General features: G+C 43.2%; 1 protein-coding gene across 2 annotated transcripts in view; it reads left to right on the top strand.

Moving 5' to 3' along the window:
- LOC139380668 (amyloid-beta A4 protein-like) overlaps nucleotides 1-18731 on the top strand; it is a 29620-nt gene that overhangs the window by 9185 nt on the left and 1704 nt on the right. The window contains exons 2-16 of one of the 2 annotated variants that reach the window (XM_071123583.1): nucleotides 1047-1214; nucleotides 1433-1562; nucleotides 1628-1740; nucleotides 9724-9908; nucleotides 10103-10293; nucleotides 12044-12177; nucleotides 12466-12540; nucleotides 14152-14310; nucleotides 16737-16865; nucleotides 17014-17113; nucleotides 17299-17366; nucleotides 17578-17722; nucleotides 17866-17919; nucleotides 18065-18156; nucleotides 18532-18678. In XM_071123583.1, coding sequence (XP_070979684.1) covers nucleotides 1047-1214; nucleotides 1433-1562; nucleotides 1628-1740; nucleotides 9724-9908; nucleotides 10103-10293; nucleotides 12044-12177; nucleotides 12466-12540; nucleotides 14152-14310; nucleotides 16737-16865; nucleotides 17014-17113; nucleotides 17299-17366; nucleotides 17578-17722; nucleotides 17866-17919; nucleotides 18065-18156; nucleotides 18532-18678 — 1890 coding nt within the window. Of the gene's footprint in view, nucleotides 1-1046; nucleotides 1215-1432; nucleotides 1563-1627; nucleotides 1741-9723; nucleotides 9909-10102; nucleotides 10294-12043; nucleotides 12178-12465; nucleotides 12541-14151; nucleotides 14311-16736; nucleotides 16866-17013; nucleotides 17114-17298; nucleotides 17367-17577; nucleotides 17723-17862; nucleotides 17920-18064; nucleotides 18157-18531; nucleotides 18679-18731 lie in introns of both variants that reach the window. The other variant, XM_071123582.1, reaches the window with a different exon arrangement.

Genomic DNA, 18731 nt, shown 5'->3' with positions numbered 1-18731 from the left:
TGACAGCAGGATCCTGTTTGGTAGTTTGCAGCATCTGTATATTCGGATGTGCGCAAGACGAAAAGGAGAGCTAGACAGCCAGCTACAATGAAACTTCCTCCGATTGCATCACGGAATGAAAAACGATCCCAGAATGCTTTGTGTTTAGCTCAGTTAGAAGGGGGAGGTAAAAAGGTACAAACTAAACACTAAGGGATAGACAAAGTGGCTCTATTTTTATACAGTTCTCTGTTTCCACCTCCCTCTCTGACACACACACACACACATTTTCTAGCGCTATCTGTCTGTGTCTGACGTTCCCTCTTGCACACATTCTATATTTCTTTATTTCTCTCTCTCTTTCTCACCTAATGCTTCTGAGCTCGTCCTTTCCTATATGAACAACACTCCCAATTCACTCAGGACACCAACACAAGAGCTCATACAAGCACAGTCACACACACACACACACACACACACACACACACACACACACACACACACACACACACACACACACACACACACACACACACACACACACACACACACACACACACACACACACACACACACACACACACACACACACACACACACACACACACACACACACACACACTTCTCAGTGCTGTTGCCTGTTTGCCTGTCAGTGTGTATGTGTGTGTATATGAGAGAGTGTGTGTGTGTGTGTGTGTCTGTGTGAGAGAGAGAGGGTAACATTAACCCAAGTAGTGTGTGACCTCTGTCACGGTGGTGTCTGTTCTAAGAGGAAATTATGAAAGCTACAGCCAGATTGACCTGATCTCAGCTGCAATGTGGGAATGAATACATTTGTGTTTTGAGTCACTTTAGCTTTTGAGTGCACTTCAACTGCAACTAAAGTTTTTAAACCGTAATTACAGTAATTTTACTCTCCAACCTCCCCGGTTATTCCTATGTCCTCCCTCTATTCCTTCATCTACCATCCTTCTCTCCCTCTCCTTACTCCCTCTGTCCCCTCTAACTTCCCTCGCTCCTCCCATCTTCCTCCCACCATCTACCATCTCTCTCCTCCATCCCTCCAGGTGCCATCTGATGACTCAGTGGCTCTGCTAGCGGAGCCCCAGGTAGCCATGTTCTGTGGGAAGCTCAACATGCACGTCAACGTCCAGAGTGGCAAGTGGGAGCCAGACCCCTCCGGCACCAAGAGCTGCATCGGAACCAAGGAGGGCATCCTGCAGTACTGCCAGGAGGTTGGAGGAGAGGGAGGGAGGGGGGAGGGAAAGGTGGCAGAGAGAGGAAAGGGTGAGAAAAAAGATAAATAAAGAAAGGTATAAGGAGAGTGGAAGATATGAAATTAGGGCGAGAAAGATAAACAAGGGAGATCTGAGGTAAATGTTGTGAATATTACATCAATACAAAACAACTGTGTGAAGTCTTGGACATTCATAGAACCCTGCTCTTTCCGCAGGTGTACCCTGAGCTCCAGAGCACAAACGTGGTGGAGGCCAATCAACCAGTCAGCATCCAGAACTGGTGCAAGAAGGGACGCAAGCTGTGTCGCAGTCACACACACATCGTGGTGCCCTACCGCTGCCTGGGTAAGCGGTGTATGTGTGTGTACTTGAGTGTGTGTGAGAGACTCTAATCTGTGTGTGTTTTGCAGTTGGGGAGTTTGTGAGTGATGCGTTGCTGGTTCCTGATAAGTGCAAGTTCCTGCACCAGGAGAGAATGGACATGTGTGAGAGGCACCTGCACTGGCACACCGTGGCTAAAGAGGTGAGGACACATGCTTTTCACTTAATTTTCACACCATTCTGTTCTGTTCAGGTATGTTCTTCCCAAGTCTCCCCTCTCTCTCCTATATCTATCTAGTATTATCTCCTCCTATCTCTCTCGTTCTCTATCTAGCTCTCTCTCTCTCTCTCTCTCTCAATTCAATTCAAAAAGCTTTATTGGCATGGAAAACATGTTTACATTGCCAAAGCAAGTGAAATAGATAATAAACAAAAGTGGAATAAACAACATAAAATGAACAGTAAACATTACACTCACAAAAGTTCCAAAGGAATAGAGACATTTGAAATGTCATGTTATGGCTATATACAGTGTTGTATCGATGTGCAAATAGTTCAAGTACAAAGCGAAAATAAATCAACATCAATATGTGTTGTATTTACAATGGTGTTTGTTCTTCACTGGTTGGCTTTTTCTTGTGGCAACAAGTCTGTGTAATCTGGGGAAAATATGTCTCTAATAGGGTCATACATTTGGTAGGAGGTTAGGAAGTGCAGCTAAGTTTCTAATTTTGTGGGCAGTGTGCACATAGCCTGTCTTCTCTTGAGAGCCAGATCTGCCTACAACAGCCTTTCTCAATGGCAAGGCTGTGCTCACTGAGTCTGTACATAGTTAACGCTTTCCTTCATTTTGGGTCAGTCACAGGGGGCAGGTTTTCTGCCACTGTGTACCCTCTGTTTAGGGCCAAATACCATTCTAGTTTGCTCAGATTTTTTTGTTAATTCTTTCCAATGTGTCAAGTAATTATCTTTTTGATTTCTCATGATTTGGTTGGGTCTAATTGTGTTGCTTTCCTGGGCCTCTGTGGGGTCTGTTTGTGTTTGTTGACAGAGCCCCAAGACCAGCTTGCTTAGGGGACTCTTCTCCAGTTTCATCTCTCTGTAGGTGATGGCTTTGTTATGGAAGGTTTGGGAATCGCTTCCTTTAAGGTGGTTGTAGAATTTAACGGCTCTTTTCTGGATTTGGATAATTAGTGGGTATCGGCCTAATTCTGCTCTGCATGTATTATTTGGTGTTTTGCGTTGTACATGAGGATATTTTTGCAGAATTCTGAATGCAGTCTCAATTTGGTGTTTGTCCCATTTTTTTTTATTTTGACATTTTTGGTTGGTGAGTGGACCCCAGACCTCACAATCATAACTGATTCAAGTATTTTTTAGCTAGATCATAATTGGTATGTTGAATTTGATGTTCCTTTTGATGACGTAGAAGGCCCCTCTTGCCTTCTCTCTGATTGTTCACAGCTTTGTGGAAGTTACCTGTAGCGCTGATGTTTAGGCCAAGGTATTTATAGGTTTTTTTGTGCTCTAGGGCAACGGTGTCTAGATGGAATTTGTATTTGTGGTCCTGGCAACTGGACTTTTTTTTTGGAACACCATTATTTTTGTCTTAAGATTTACTGTCTGGGCCCAGGTCTGACATAATCTGTGCAGAAGGTGTAGGTGCTGCTGTAGGCCCTCCTTGGTTGGGGATAGAAGCACCAGATTATCAGCAAACAGTAGACATTTGACTTCAGATTCTAGTAGGGTGAGGCCGGTACTGCAGACTGTTCTAGTGCCCTTGCCAATTCGTTGATATGCATGTTGAAGAGGGTGGGGCTTAAGCTGCATCCCTGTCTCAGCCCATGTCTGTGTGGAAAGGAATGTGTTTTTTTTGTTGCTCATTTTAACCACACACTTGTTGTTTGTGTACATGGATTTCATAACACGTTTCCATCAATTTGTATAACAGACCCTCATGCCAAATTGAGTCTCAAGCTTTTTTGAAATCAACAAAGCATGAGAAGACTGTTTGACTGTCAGTTAGAGTTTACAGGGTGAATATGACCGACCGGCAGAAATCGGTTTTATGTAGTAGAGACTCAGAGCTACAAAATTGTATATCATACACTACAGTTGAGGAACAATAGGAAAGTAATTTTTCTTTGAAAGTAGATCAAGTTGTAAACTCACTTTTGAGAAAATGGCCTTTGAATGTTTTGGTACTACTATTGGAGAGCCCTTCATTGTCTACACCCATTCAGCACTGTTCACACCCTCTTAAGCTTTAGACCCACCCATTTCTTTAAGGATTGATCCAAGCATTCTGTACAAACAGCAGGCAAGCACCCAAGCTAACTTGCTAGCCACTTCCAGACATCTAAGTGAGCGATAACAGCTCACTGCACATTACTCACCCTAGCAGAGCTGGTTCGACCACAACAGCAGTCAAACACCCAAGCTAACATTGGCCAGCTTGCTAGCTACTTCCAGACACGTAATGAGAGAACACCCCACTCTGACCATTATCTCACCCTAGTAGAGCTGGTTAGGCTGTTTTCATGTTATCCAGAGCGTTGGTGACTGTGCTGCTGGCAACAATTTAATTACGCTTTTTTGCCAAAGGTTACTGACGTAAATGCTGGCACACTAAGAAGTATTTTGTTAAGACAAAACAATTAATGTAAACAATGAACCATAAACCCAGCTCATGACATTACTACCCTGCATGAATCTGCAGGTAGCTAACCAACCAGGTTCAATGTTAGCTAGCCAACATTAGGCTATAACTAGTCAAGCAAATATGTCTGAGATATGAAGACTAAGATCATACACATAACATTAGCTAGTGGGTCAGCCAGCTAACGCTAGCAAACAGTACATTAACTTGTAATGAAACCACTTTCTATCAAAATTAGAAACATGTCATATCTGAAAATGTAGCTAGCTAGACTATCTTACCTGTATACATCATGGTTGGACACGTCTCCTTCCATGTTTGTCCTTAGTTTGAAGATGTAATCCAGAGACAGGTGTTTTCTCCATCTCCTTAGCTATCATACTGGAATTCCACTGATTTCAAAACTTGGTCCTCCAGAAAGTGGAGAGCATACACATAACGTTAGCTAGCGAGCCTGGCAGCTAACGTTAGCTAGTTAACAGTATACTTTAACTTGATATTAAGTTTATGCAGTTTTACTACGCGATACATTTAAAAAATAAACGGTGTTAGACAGGATTACCTAGACATACTGACCAGCTCAAATAGACAGAAGTGTGCTGTATGGCAGACCAAATGGCAGACCAAACTTCTCTCGGCATGTCCAGCCCACTCATTATCCCAGCCAATCATGGTTAGTGGGAAGGTTGCTGACTTTTCTGTGGCTAAACCAACTAGGCTTGTAATTTAACAAATTGTATTTGTATTTACAGATGGCTTACAATTTTGTTATTAAGGCACATGAAGTTCACATGATCGAGATTTGTCTCTACTTTTGTGGATTGGGGTGATCAGTCCCTGGGTCCAAATATTGTCAATTAAAAAATGTCAATTGGAATTTGTGGTCTGTATAGTTTATCATTTCAGTCCTATTCATTCATTGGATGCAGTCTATCACAATGCCATCCGTTTTGTCACCAAAGCCCCATATACTACCCACCACTGCGACCTGTACGCTCTCGTTGGCTGGCCCTCACTTCATACTCATCGCCAAACCCACTGGCTCCAGGTCAACTACAAGACCCTGCTAGGTAAAGTCCCCCCTTGTCTCAGCTCGCTGGTCATCATAGCAGCACCCACCTGTAGCACGCGCTCCAGCAGGTACATCTCTCTGGTCACCCCCAAAACCAATTCTTCCTTTGGCCGCCTCTCCTTCCAGTTCTCTGCTGCCAATAACTGAAACGAACTACAAAAATCTCTGAAACTGGAAACACTCATCTCCCTCACTAGCTTTAAGCACCAGCTGTCAGAGCAGCTCACAGATTATTGCACCTGTACATAGCCCATCTATAATTTAGCCCAAACAACTACCTCTCCCCCTACTGTATTTATTTATTCAGCTCCTTTGCGCCCCATTATTTTTATCTCTACTTTGCACATTCTTCCATTGCAAATCTACCATTCCAGTGTTTTACTTGCTATATTGTATTTACTTCGCCGCCATGGCCTTTATTGTTTACCTTTACCTCCCTTCTCACCTCATTTGCTCACATTGTATATAGACTTATTTTTCTACTGTATTATTGACTGTATGTTTGTTTTACTCCATGTGTAACTCTGTGTTGTTGTATGTGTCAAACTGCTTTGCTTTATCTTGGCCAGGTCGCATTTGTAAATGAGAACATGTTCATTTCTGGGTCTCCATGTTTGTGGTTGATAGGTTTCTCAATTTCTTTCTTAGGTTTTTGCATTCTTCAACAAACCATTTGTCATTGTTGTTCATTTTCTTAGGTTGTCTGATTTACATGTTTTGATTTCATAGGAGAGAGGAGACAAATATACTGTTTAGGTTTTCTACTGCCAAGTTTACACCTTCACGTTTTTTCCAGAAAGTTGTCTGAAGGGGATTTAATATGTTGTTGCCTAATTGCTTTTTTGGTAGGTTTCTACACTACATTCCTTCCTTCTATAGCATTTCTTAATATTTTGCAGTTTCTTTGGCTTTGATGCCAAATGGTTGAATATTGCTCTGTTCAAGTAGACTGTGATTTTGCTGTGATCTGGGCTGACTGTGAATGCTCTGAGAGACTGTGTTGAGGTCAGTGATAAAGTAATCTACAGTATCACTGCCAAGGGATGACCTGTAGGTGTACCTACCGTAAGAGTCCCCTCGAAACCTACCATTGACTATGTATAGACCCAGTGTTCGACATAGCTGCAGGAGTTGTGACCCGTTTTTGTTGGTTGTTTTGTCATAGTTGTGTCTAGGGGGGCATATTTGGGAGGGAATGCTGTCAGCTGCAGGTAGGTGTCTGCTCCCCTGTGTACTAAGAGTGTCAGGTTCTTGTCCTGTTCTGACATTTAGTTTGCCACAGACTAGTACATGTCCCTGGGGCTGGAAATGGTTGATCTCCCCCTCTAGGATGGAGAAATGTCATCGTTGAAGTCTGGGGATTCCACTGGGAGGGGTATAGGCTAGCGGTCGACCGATTAATCGGAAGGGCCGATTTCAAGTTTTCATAACAATCGGAAATCGGTATTTTTGGACGCCTATTTTGCCGTTTTTTCCCCACAACTTTATTTAACTAGGCAAGTCAGTTAAGAACACCTTATTTTCAATGACGGCCTAGAAACGGTGGGTTAACTGGCTTGTTCAGGGGCAGAACGACAGATTTCTACCTTGTCAGCTCAGGGAATCAATCTTGCAACCTTACAGTTAACGCTCTAACCACCTGCCTCACGAGGAGCCTGCCTGTCATGCGAATGCAGTAAGAAGCCAAGGTAAGTTGCTTGCTAGCATTAAACTTATCTTATAAGAAGCAATCACTAGTTATAACTACACATGGTTGATGATATTACTAGTTTATCTAGCGTGTCCTGCGTTGCATATAATCGATGCGGTGCGCTTTCGCAAAAAAGGACTGTCGTTGCTCCAACGTGTACCTAACCATAAACATCAATGCCATTCTTAAAATCAATACACAGAATTATATATTTTTAAAACCTGCATATTTAGCTAAAAGAAAGTTTAGCAGGCAATATTAACCAGGTGAAATTGTGTCACTTCTCTTGCGTTCATTGCACGCAGAGTCAGGGTATATGCAACAGTTTGGGCCGCCTGGCTAATTGCGAACTAATTTGCCAGAATTTTACGTAATTATGACATAACATTGAAGGTTGTACAATGTAACAGGAATATTTAGATTTATGGATGCCACCCGTTAGATAAAATACGGAACAGTTCCGTATTTCACTGAAAGAATACATTTTTTGTTTTTGAAATTATAGTTTCCGGATTCGACCATATTAATGACCTAAGGCTCGTATTTCTGTGTGTTATTATGTTATAATTAAGTCTATGATAGAGCAGTCTGACTGAGCAGTGGTAGGCACCAGCAGGCTCATAAGCATTCATTCAAAGAGCACTTTTGTGCGTTTTGCCAGCAGCTCTTCCCTGTGCTTCAAGCATTGCGCTGTTTATGACTTCAAGCCTATCAACTCCCAAGATTAGGCTGGTGTAACCGATGTGAAATGGCTAGCTAGTTAGCGGGATGCGCGCTAATAGCGTTTCAATCGTCACTCGCTCTGAGACTTGGAGTAGTTGTTCCCCTTGCTCTGCATGGGTAACGCTGCTTCGAGGGTGGCTGTTGTCGATGTGTTCCTTCGAGCCCAGGTAGCTGCGAGGAGAGGGATGGAAGCTATACTGTTACACTGGCAATACTAAAGTGCCTATAAGGACATCCAATAGTCAAAGGTATATGAAATACAAATAGTATAAAGAGAAATAGTCTTATAAATACTATAATAACCTCAACCTAAAACGTCTTACCTGGGAATATTGAAGACTCATGTTAAAAGGAACCACCAGCTTTCATATGTTCTCATGTTCTGAGCAAGGAACTTAAACGTTAGCTTTCTTACATGGCACATATTGCACTTTTACTTTCTTCTCCAACACTTTGTTTTTGCATTATTTAAACCAAATTGAACATGTTTCATTATTTATTTGAGGCTAAATTGATTTTATTGGTGTATTATATTAAGTTAAAATAAGTGTTCATTCAGTATTGTGGTAATTGTCATTATTACAAATTAATTAAAAAATAAAAATAAATAAAATAAATAAATAAAATAAATTTAAAAAAATTAAATAAAAATACATTTAAAAAAAATCGGCCTTTTTTTGGTCCTCCAATAAATCGGTATCGGTATCGGCGTTGAAAAATCATAATCGGTCGACCTCTAGCATAGGTAGCACACATGAGGAAATGTTTCTCTGTTGAGATAATTTCCTTATTAATTTCTAGCCAGATGTAAAATGTTCCCTTTTTGACTCATTTAGTAGAGTGGGTTAGGTCTGCTCTATACCAAATTAGCATATCCCCTGAGTCTCTTCCCTGTTTCACACCTGGTAGTTTGGTGGATGGGACTCCCAGCTCTCTGTAACCTAGAGGGAAACCAGTGGGTCCATCTCCTCTGTACCATGTTTCTTGTAGGATGACAATGTCTGTATTTCCAATTTTTTGAGGTATGGATTCCTGCTCTTTAGGCCAAAGGCAGATGACCTCAGACCTTGTATGTTCCAGGATGAGATATTAAAAGCTTTGTGTTCCATATTGTCTAGTGTTTTTGTGTGATTTAGGCCCGGACCATTACAGTAGGTGTGAGCAGAGCATGTTGAGCATCTGATGTTGAGCACCTCTTAGGTCACAGGATGTGGCTTGGGTGGGTTATTAGTGGGGGTTGGACCTGTTGCTCTGCTCACAGCCTGGGAATATGTGCAGCTGTCATGTTGCGAGGCTTCTCCTGCCGTGCTCTCACTGATTCTGTGGAAGTCCTTTTGGAAATGTATGAAGTTGCCCTGCTCCACCACTGTTCCATTGTTGTACAGGTTGACAGAGGGTGTCTCAGTCTCAGGGTCCTTGTTTTCCACTATTCTGATTTTCCTCCCTCCACCAATACCCTCTTAAAAGAGGGGTAGTGTGCTGTTATCACTGTGTGCCATGCCCAGGGATGGTCTGTGTTTGAGATTAGGTTGCTTACGTTTCCATTTTTGTAGCATTCAGCAAAAAGTCTCTCTGGATTGTCCATGAGGAGCTTCTCTTTGTACTCTTTCCGTGCCTTGTCATTTTAATATCTTTCTTTATCTCTGTCTCTCTCTAGTGTGTTCTCCTCCTCTGCTCTCTCCATCTATCTAGTATTCTCTCCTCCTCTCGCTCTCGTATTCTCTACTCCTCTTCCGCTTTCTATCTAGTGTTCTTTTCTCCTCTCTTTCCTTTCTCTCTAGTATTCTGGGAGAGTGTGTGCTGTGCTGTGGTGACTCAGCAATTTTTTTGTCTCCATCCATCCATTCCTGCATTCCTCCCTCCGTCAATTATTTCACAGAAATAATCAACCAGAGTTAATTGTAAGAAGGTTATTTTTTGCTTCATATGATTGTTTTTTCCTGACCATGTGACCTGATCAGGAAACCGTCTAGAGATATGTAATTGCGTGTAAAGACCTGTGTCTCAAAAAGAGATTCTTTCAAATTACTATTATTATCAGTCCTGTGGAGACCGCACCATGAATCTCCATGACTACGGCATGCTGTTGCCATGTGGCATCGACCGTTTCCGAGGGGTGGAGTTTGTGTGTTGCCCGGCAGGCATGCATCGCGAGTCAGAGAGCGTCAAGCTGACTGAGTCTGACGTGTGGTGGGGCGGAGCCGAGACTGGATACACCGATAACGGGTATGCGCACAAACACACACACACACAAAGGCACAAGCACAGGTGCATACAGTCAGACACAAACACACAGACAATTAAGCACACATATATAATCTTACATTCTTACTCAAGTTCATAAACCAGTGGTTAAACACTTTTGACAGATAACCTTCACTACCAGACTACACACTCACAAACACCCACCCTCCCTACAGCATGCTCCACCAGGCGGATCAGGGGGCTGCCACCACTGAGGATGATGAGGATGCCTTCGATAGGGACGAGGACGGTGATGAGGATGAAGATGATGTGACTGACAAACGGGACAGTGGTGAACGCACCTCCAGCATCGCCATGACAACTACCACCACGACCACCACCGAGTCGGTTGAGGAAGTTGTCAGAGGTAAGAACATGCCATGGATGGAAAGAGAGAAATACTTGTTGGTTGGTTTGTGGAGATGGATAAGATGGAGTGTGTATGTTTGAACATGTTACGTGTAAACACACACCCAAGCAGTGTGTGTGTTTAAGAGTGTGTGTGTAGGCCTCCTGGGTGGCGCAGTGGTTAAGGGTGCTGTACTGCAGCGCCAGCTGTGCCACCAGAGACTCTGGTGCCCAGGCTCTGTCGTAACCGGCCGCGACCGGGAGGTCCGTGGGGCGATGCACAGTTGGCATAGCTTCGTCCGGGTTAGGCCGGTAGGGATATCCTTGTCTCATTGCGCACCATCGACTCCTGCAATGCTAACCAAGGTTGCCAGGTGCACAGTGTTTCCTCCGACACATTGGTGCGGCTGGCTTCTGGGTTTGATGCGCGCTGTGTTAAGAAGCAGTGTGGCTCGGTTGGGTTGTGTATCGGAGGACGCATGACTTTCAACCTTTGTCTCTCCCGAGCCCGTACGGGAGTTGTAGCGATGAGACAAGATAGTACTAACAATTGGATACCATGAAATTGGGGAGAAAAGGGGGTAAAAAAAAAAAGTGTGTGTGTCTCTGAGGTATGTAGGACACGTGCTGAGTCGGCCCTCTGTGCCCCTTACCTTGGGGACTGTCCACCCTGCTGTCTGCCTTTCTGAGCCGTCTGCCTGATGTCTCTTAGACACTTGGAGCACAAGTGATTCAGTGGGGTTGGGTTAAACGCAGAAGACACATTTTGCTTGAATGCATTCAGTTTTTCAACTGACGAGGTATCCCTCTTGCCTTATGTAAGGGCTCTGAAAGGGATTAAGCAACACGTTGGTCAATGAAGGAAAATGGAAGGTCAATAAAAAAAACACTGCATTCAGACCTTTCATTGGTCTTTCATTGGCCTGAGTCCGGGGCCTGAGTCCGGGGCCTGAGTCCGGGGCCTGAGTCCGGGGCCTGAGTCCATCTCAGCTATTGAATACTGTGGGAAGTGCAGAGGGTTCCTATCAATATAGTCTGATCTAGTGGGTGTACAGACAGAGGTTAACCTTTCGATTAGGTCATTCTGGTTTAAAAAAAGAGAGAGTTCCTAATTTCTCAGGTGTTTCTTAAGTCTCTATCTAAGCAGGAAAATAGCCATCACACTCCCTCACTTACTCACTTAACCTTTTACTGCTTTCACAACAATTCTCTTACTCACTCCATCACTTACTAATCAGCTCAATAACACTGGAGCTTATGAGTCTTGTGTGTGTGCGACAATATTTATGTCTAGTGATTTATGCTCGTCTGACTGTGTGTGTGTGTTAATGAGTTCATGTCCTAACTGGCTTAACCTAACAACAACAGTCTCTCTTCATATGACTGTATCAGTGTGGGTCTGTGGGTTGAGTCTGTTTTTCCTGTCCCTCTCTTTTCTGGTACTTTCCGCCCAGTCAAGCACAACACTCCTCAGCGGGAGAGGATGACTCAGCACCTGCCCTGATTCACATATCTTATCTCCAGTCTCCCACATCACACACACACATCAAGGCAAACAGATATATGACCGGTCGCTCACTGGCTGACAGGCTTAGCTGCTGTAATCTGTCTGTGCCGCCAGACAGGCCTCGAACGTCTTAGTACAGTTTTAGATTACAGTGGCAGATAATGTAGACTTGTGGAGGAGGATATGTCACTGTTTAACAGTTAACTTCTCTCTCTGGAACCTTGTGGACATCCACTTTCCGCTCTACCTCTCCTCCCCCCAGTGCCCACCATGGCCCCTGCCCCCCCTGACGCAGTCGACCATTACTTGGAGTCTACTGGAGACGACAACGAACACGCCGACTTCCAGAAGGCCAAGGAGAGTCTGGAGGCCAAGCACCGCGAGAGGATGTCCCAGGTGTGTGTGTTTGAGCTAGAGAGAGTCAGTCAGTTTTGGCACGTCACCGCATTAACAGCGAGAATAGTTACATTCTGCCCATAACACAGCATATCAACACACACAGGGTGACGATAACTGACCTTGGGTTTGATGTGATGATGCAAAGGTTCCAAATGAACAATGTTACACATTCCCAGTTACCTCACCATGTTATATTAGGGGCATTATCGTGTGTGCGTGTGTCTGTGAGAGATCCCTTCTCTGATGTGAACTGAAAGGTGTTTTTTCTGATGTCTCTCTCTCCAGGTGATGAGAGAGTGGGAGGAGGCAGAGGGGCAGGCCAAGAGTCTCCCTCACGCTGACAAGAAGGCTGTCATTCAGGTACCTGGGCTGTGTGTGCACGCGCAGTATATATAGTTTTTATTTAACCTGTTATGGCTGCAATCCCAGTACCGGGATCGATATGACAACTACCAGTGAATATAGAGGGCGCCAAAATTCAAACCACAGAAATCTCATGATTACAATTCCTAAAACATACATGTGTTTTATATTGTTTTAAATCTATTTTCGTTGTTAATCCCACCAAAGTGTACGATTTCAAATAGGCTTTTCAACGAAAGCACTACAAACGATTATGTTAGGTCTCCACCAAACCACAATAAGCACAGCCATTTTCCAGCAAAATATAGCCTTCACAAAAACCAGAAATAAAGATAAAATTAATCACTAACCTTGAATTATCTTCATCAGATGACACTCATAGGACTCCATGTTATCTGAGTTTACATTGGCGCGTTAGATTCACTAGTTCCAAAAACATCAAGTGATTTTGCATAGCCACATCATTCAACAGAAATATATAGTTATACAGATGGAATTATAGATATACCTCTCCTTAATGCAACCGCTGTGTCAGATTTCAAAAAAACTTTCCCGGAAAAAAAATGCATGCAATAATCTGAGACGGCGCTCAATTTAAAAACACCACAGCTGCAAAGATGGCGTCAACATAAACCAAGAAAATACATGATAAATATTCCCTTACCTTTGATGAACTACATCAGAAAGCACTCCAGGAATCCCAGGTCCACAATAAATTTGTTTTGTTTGAAAATGTCCGTTATTTATGTCCAAATACCTTCTTTTGTTAGAGCGTTTGGTATACATATCCAAACGCTAATTCTGGTTAGCGTTATATCGGACAAAAACTTCAAAAAGTGATATTACCGGTCGAAGAAACATTTCAAACTAAGTACAGAATCAATCATTAGGATGTTTTTAACATATAGCTTCAATAAAGTTCCAACCGGAGTGTTCTTTCTTGTCTTCGTGAGCAATGTTACGCAAGTGACTACCATGAGGAAAAAGTGGGATCACAAAATGGCTGCTTGATGGACAGCTGATATATTCTGCTCTTATTCACTCCCACAACAACATAGAAGCCTCATTATCATTTTTATTGATGGTTGACATCTAGTGGAACCCCTAGGCAGTGCAACATCATTAATATCTCAAGGGGAGTTCATTGGGGACTCTGGTGAATTGATACAAGATACAAGATACTCAGATTTCTGACTTCCTGTTTTGATTTCAACTCAGGATTTTGCCTGCCAATATGAGTTCTGTTATCATTCAAAAAGTTTTAGAAACTTCAGAGTGTTTTCTATCCAATACTAATAATAATATGCAAATATTAGCAACTATGACTGAGGAGCAGGCCGTTTGAAATGGGCACCTTTTCATCCAAGCTACTCAATACTGCCCCTGCAGCCATAAAAAGTGAACCTTAATTATGACATAGAGTCATGCTGAAACCAAGGTCTCTTTTACAGATGAGCCCATCAATACACATGCGTGCCTATGTGCGTGTCAGTAATGTGTGTGTGTGTGTGTGTGTGTGTGTGTGTGTGTGTGTGTGTGTGTGTGTGTGTGTGTGTGTGTGTGTGTATACTAGTGTGTATTAATGTTTCTGTGTGCTCTTGTGTGCAGCACTTCCAGGAGAAGGTGGAGGCCCTGGAGCAGGAGGCAGCAGGAGAGAGACAGCAGCTGGTTGAGACCCACATTGCCCGGGTGGAGGCCCTGCTCAACAGCTGCCGTCGCATGGCCCTGGATAACTACCTTAGCGCCCTGCAGGCCAACCCACCCAGGGTATATACAGTATATACTGAACAAAAATAAAATATAAACTCAGCATGTAAAGTGTTGGTTTCATGAGCTGAAATAAAATATCCCAGAAATGTTCCATACGAACAAAAATATAATTTCTCTCAAATTATTTTACATCTCTGTTAGTGATCATTTCTTCTTTGCCAAGATAATCCATCCACCTGACAGGTGTGGCATAGTAAGAAGCTGATTAAACAGCGTGATCATTACACAGGTGCACTCTGTGCTGGGGACAACAACAAAAAATACCTCTCAAAAATGTGCAGTTTTGTCATACAGCACAATGCCACAGATGTCTCAAGTTTTGAGGGAGCATGCAATTGGCATGCTGACTGCAGAATTGTCCAACAGAGCTGTTGCCAGATAATTTAATGTTAATTTCTCTACCATAAGCCACCTCCAATGTTGTTTTAGAGAATTTGGCAGTACAGCCAACCGGCTTCACAACCGCAGACCACGTATATGGCGTTGTGTGGGTGAGCTGTTTTCTGATGTCAACATTGTGAATAGTGTCCCATGGTGGCATGGGGTTATGGTATGGACAGGCATAACCTACAGACAATGAACACAATTGGATTTTATCAAGATAGTGTCAAGATTCATTGTCATGCCATCCGCCGCCATCACCTCATGTTTCAGCATGATAATGCACGTCCCCATGTCGCAAGGATCTGTACACAATTCCTGGAAGCTGAAAATGTCCCAGCACCTGTTGCTGACAGGTGTATAAAATCGAGCACACAACTATGCAATCTCCATAGATAAACATTGGCAGTGGAATGGCCCGTACTGAATAGCTCAGTGCCTTTCAACGTGGCGCCGTCATAGGATGCCACCTTTCCAACAAGTCAGTTCGTCAAATTTCTGCCCCCATCTGGCAGTCTAACGGGTTAATCTGGGTTTGGCGGATGCCAGGAGAATATTACCTGACACAAAGCAGAGAGCCAACTGTAAAGTTTGGTGGAGGAGGAATAATGGTCTGGACCTGTTTTTCATGGTTCGGGCTAGGCCCCTAAGTTCCAGTGAAGGGTAATCTTAACTCTACAGAATTCAATGACATTCTAGACAATTCTGTGCTTCCAACTTTATGGAAACAGTTTGGGGAAGGCCCTTGGGGAAGGCCCTTACCTCACAAGTCCTCAACTGGAAACTTCATTAAGTAGTACCCGCAAAACACCAGTCTCAACGTCAACAGTGAAGAGGCGACTCTGGGATGCTGGCCTTCTAGGCAGAGTTGCAAAGAAAAAGCCATATCTCAGACTGGCCAATAAAAATTAAATGTTAAGATGGGCTAAAGAACATAGACACTGGACAGAAGAACTCTGCCTAGGCTAGCATCCCAGAGTCGCCTCTTCACTGTTGACGTTGAGACTAGTGTTTTGCGGGTACTAGTTAAGGAAGCTGCCAGTTGAGGACTTGTGAGGTGTCTGTTTCTCAAACTAGACACTCTAATGTACTTGTCCTCTTGCTCACTTGTGCTCCGGGGCCTCCCACTACTCTTTCTATTCTGTTAGAGCCAGTTTGAGCTGTTCTGTAAAGGGAATAGTACAGAGCGTTGTACGAGATCTTCAGTTTCTTGGCAATTTCTCGCATGGAATAGTCTTAATTTCCCAGAACAAGAATAGACGAGTTTCAGAAGAAAGTTCTTTGTTTCTGGCCATTTTGAGCCTGTAATCGAACCCATAAATGCTGATGCTCCAGATACTCAACTAGTCTAAAAAAGGCCAGTTTTATTGCTTCTTTAATCAGAACAAAAATTTTCAGCTGTGCTAAAATAATTGCAAAAGGGTTGTCTAATGATCAATTAGCCTTTTAAAATGCTAAACTTGGATTAGCTAACACAATGTGCCATTGGAACACATGAGTGATGGTTGCTGATAATGGGCCTCTGTACGCCTCTGTACGCCGATGTAGATATTCCACAAAAAATCAGCCGTTTCCAGCTACTATACTCATTTACAACATTAACAATGTCTATACTGTATTTCTGATCAATTTGATGTTATTTTAATGGACACAAATTGTGCTTTTCTTACAAAAACAAGGACATTTCTAAGTGATCCCAAACTTTTGAATATATATATATATATATATTACATATTATACACACACTACCGTAGATATACATATTGTCTATATATATATATATCTATCCCTAACCATGTATAATGTACACAGATACTCACTCATTACATACTGTACATATACTCTCACTGTGGATACCCACTGACCAGTCATTCTCACTATAATCAAACACATCCTCACTTGTACACACCCATGTTGTCCACATCAATACCTCTTATTTCTCTCTTTTAGTTTTTCTGTCTCTCTGTCCCCCTTCTCTCACTTCCTCTCTCCCTCATTTCACTTTCTTCTCCTCCATCCCCCCCCCCCTCTCTCCCCCTTAGCCTCGTCAGGTGCTGGGCCTTTTGAAGAAGTATGTCCGTGCAGAGCAGAAGGACAGACAACACACCCTGAAACACTACGAACACGTCCGCATGGTGGACCCCAAGAAGGCTGCTCAGATCCGACCCCAGGTACACCCCGCCCCCCCACTATAACACACTACACTACCCATAAGCCCCTATGCTCATCCTTCAACCTACTATAATACACTACATTCAGCCCATTCATTCACTCTGTGTCCCATGTAACTCCTTTGACCTCAGCACTTCTGACTTCCAGGTGATGACCCACCTGCGTGTGATTGACGAGAGGATGAACCAATCCCTGGGGCTGCTCTTCAAAGTGCCCAGCATGGCCAACAAAATCCAAGACCAAGTTTGTGAGTGTCCGCCCTACTCCTACCCATATACTGTTTCATGTTATTATTCGGTCCATACACAGTGTAATACTATATTGTGTTATTACAGAGTTAATGTACCGACTATACCTTTTCCTTTCTGGCTTGTTCATTCTGTCTCCTTTTCCTTCTATTTTCCCCTTCTGTCTCTGTCTCTGTGTGTGTAGCAATCCTGATGCAGAGGGTTCAGTCAGAGCTGTCTCAGCAACTCTCATCTCTGCAGAGTGATGAGAGGGTGAGTTTTACACACAGGCATGCACACTCTCATTCATAAAAATGTTACAATCTCTCCTATCTCACACACACCAGGGCTGGGACCAATTCAAATGGAAGGCAGTCAATTCAGGAAGTGATTTAATAAATAAAATAAAATATATATATAACTGTTATTGAAGTTTACTTGATACACACACTGAAAGTCAGTCATGTGTATCCTGTGTTTGCAGACTGATGTCAGGGTGAGCTATGGGAACGATGCCCTGATGCCTGACCAGGCCTACAGCTCTGCCCCTCTGGACCCTGGCATGGGCCTGGACAGACTCGGCTTCATCCACCCAGAGAGTTTCAACCAACCCAACACCGACAACCATGGTAATACACTAACACAACCAGCCTAACACACAGCCTAGAAAACCACGGAAATACACACACAGAACAGCTGTTTCGTGCATTATTTATTAAATTGGTCATGCTCTAAAGCCTTTTGTCAGTGAGTGTTTCCTCTGTTAAAGCAGTTGAGCCTGTTGACGCTCGTCCACTTCCAGATAGAGGTCTGCCCACTCGGCCTGGTAAGTGTGTGTGTGTTCCTATAGTGTGTGTATGATTGTGTTTACGCTGCATGGGTATGTTTGTGGTTTCGGTTGTGTTTGTCTCTTTGATTATGTGTGTATGTTTGGATGGTGTATGATGCTCTCTCTCTCTGTGTGTGTTGAGTCTCTGCTCTGAGGCCTGAGGAGTTCCATGAGGTGCGGATAGAGAAAGGAGAGAGGCAAAGCGCCAGCTATGGAGTGCATCATCAAAAATTGGTACGGAAACATTCAGTACCTATACGCTGGTACATCTAGACAGTAGTTTTGGAAATGTTAGTTAGATTACTTGTTATTACTTCATTGTCGGAACTAGAAGCACAAGCATTTCGCTACACTCGCATTAACATCTGCTAACCATGTGTATGTGACAAATAAAATTTGATTTGATTTGATGTTCGTACATGTATACATCACAAACTGGCTCAGTAGTTCACATGTTTATCATAGAAACGGGAACATTTCTATAATTTCTTATCTGTGCATTGGAGACTTGTAAACACAGTTCTCATCACAGTCTATACCTGTAGAAACACTCAACAAATACTCACCATATCCAGTTTGATTGACAGGTGTTGTGTTGATTATTACCAGGTGTTCTTTGCTGAGGATGTTGGCTCCAACAAAGGTGCCATCATTGGGCTGATGGTGGGCGGGGTTGTCATAGCGACAGTCATCGTCATCACTCTGATCATGCTGAGGAAGAAGCAGTACACCTCCATCCATCACGGAGTCATCGAGGTAAGACAGAGTGTGTGTGTTTGCGTGCGTGCTTGTGTTTGTCTGCGTGTGTA

The sequence above is a fragment of the Oncorhynchus clarkii genome, chromosome 22, assembly GCF_045791955.1.
Source record: "Oncorhynchus clarkii lewisi isolate Uvic-CL-2024 chromosome 22, UVic_Ocla_1.0, whole genome shotgun sequence".
Lineage (NCBI taxonomy): Eukaryota > Metazoa > Chordata > Actinopteri > Salmoniformes > Salmonidae > Oncorhynchus > Oncorhynchus clarkii.
This window is presented reverse-complemented; position numbering and strand designations above follow the sequence as displayed.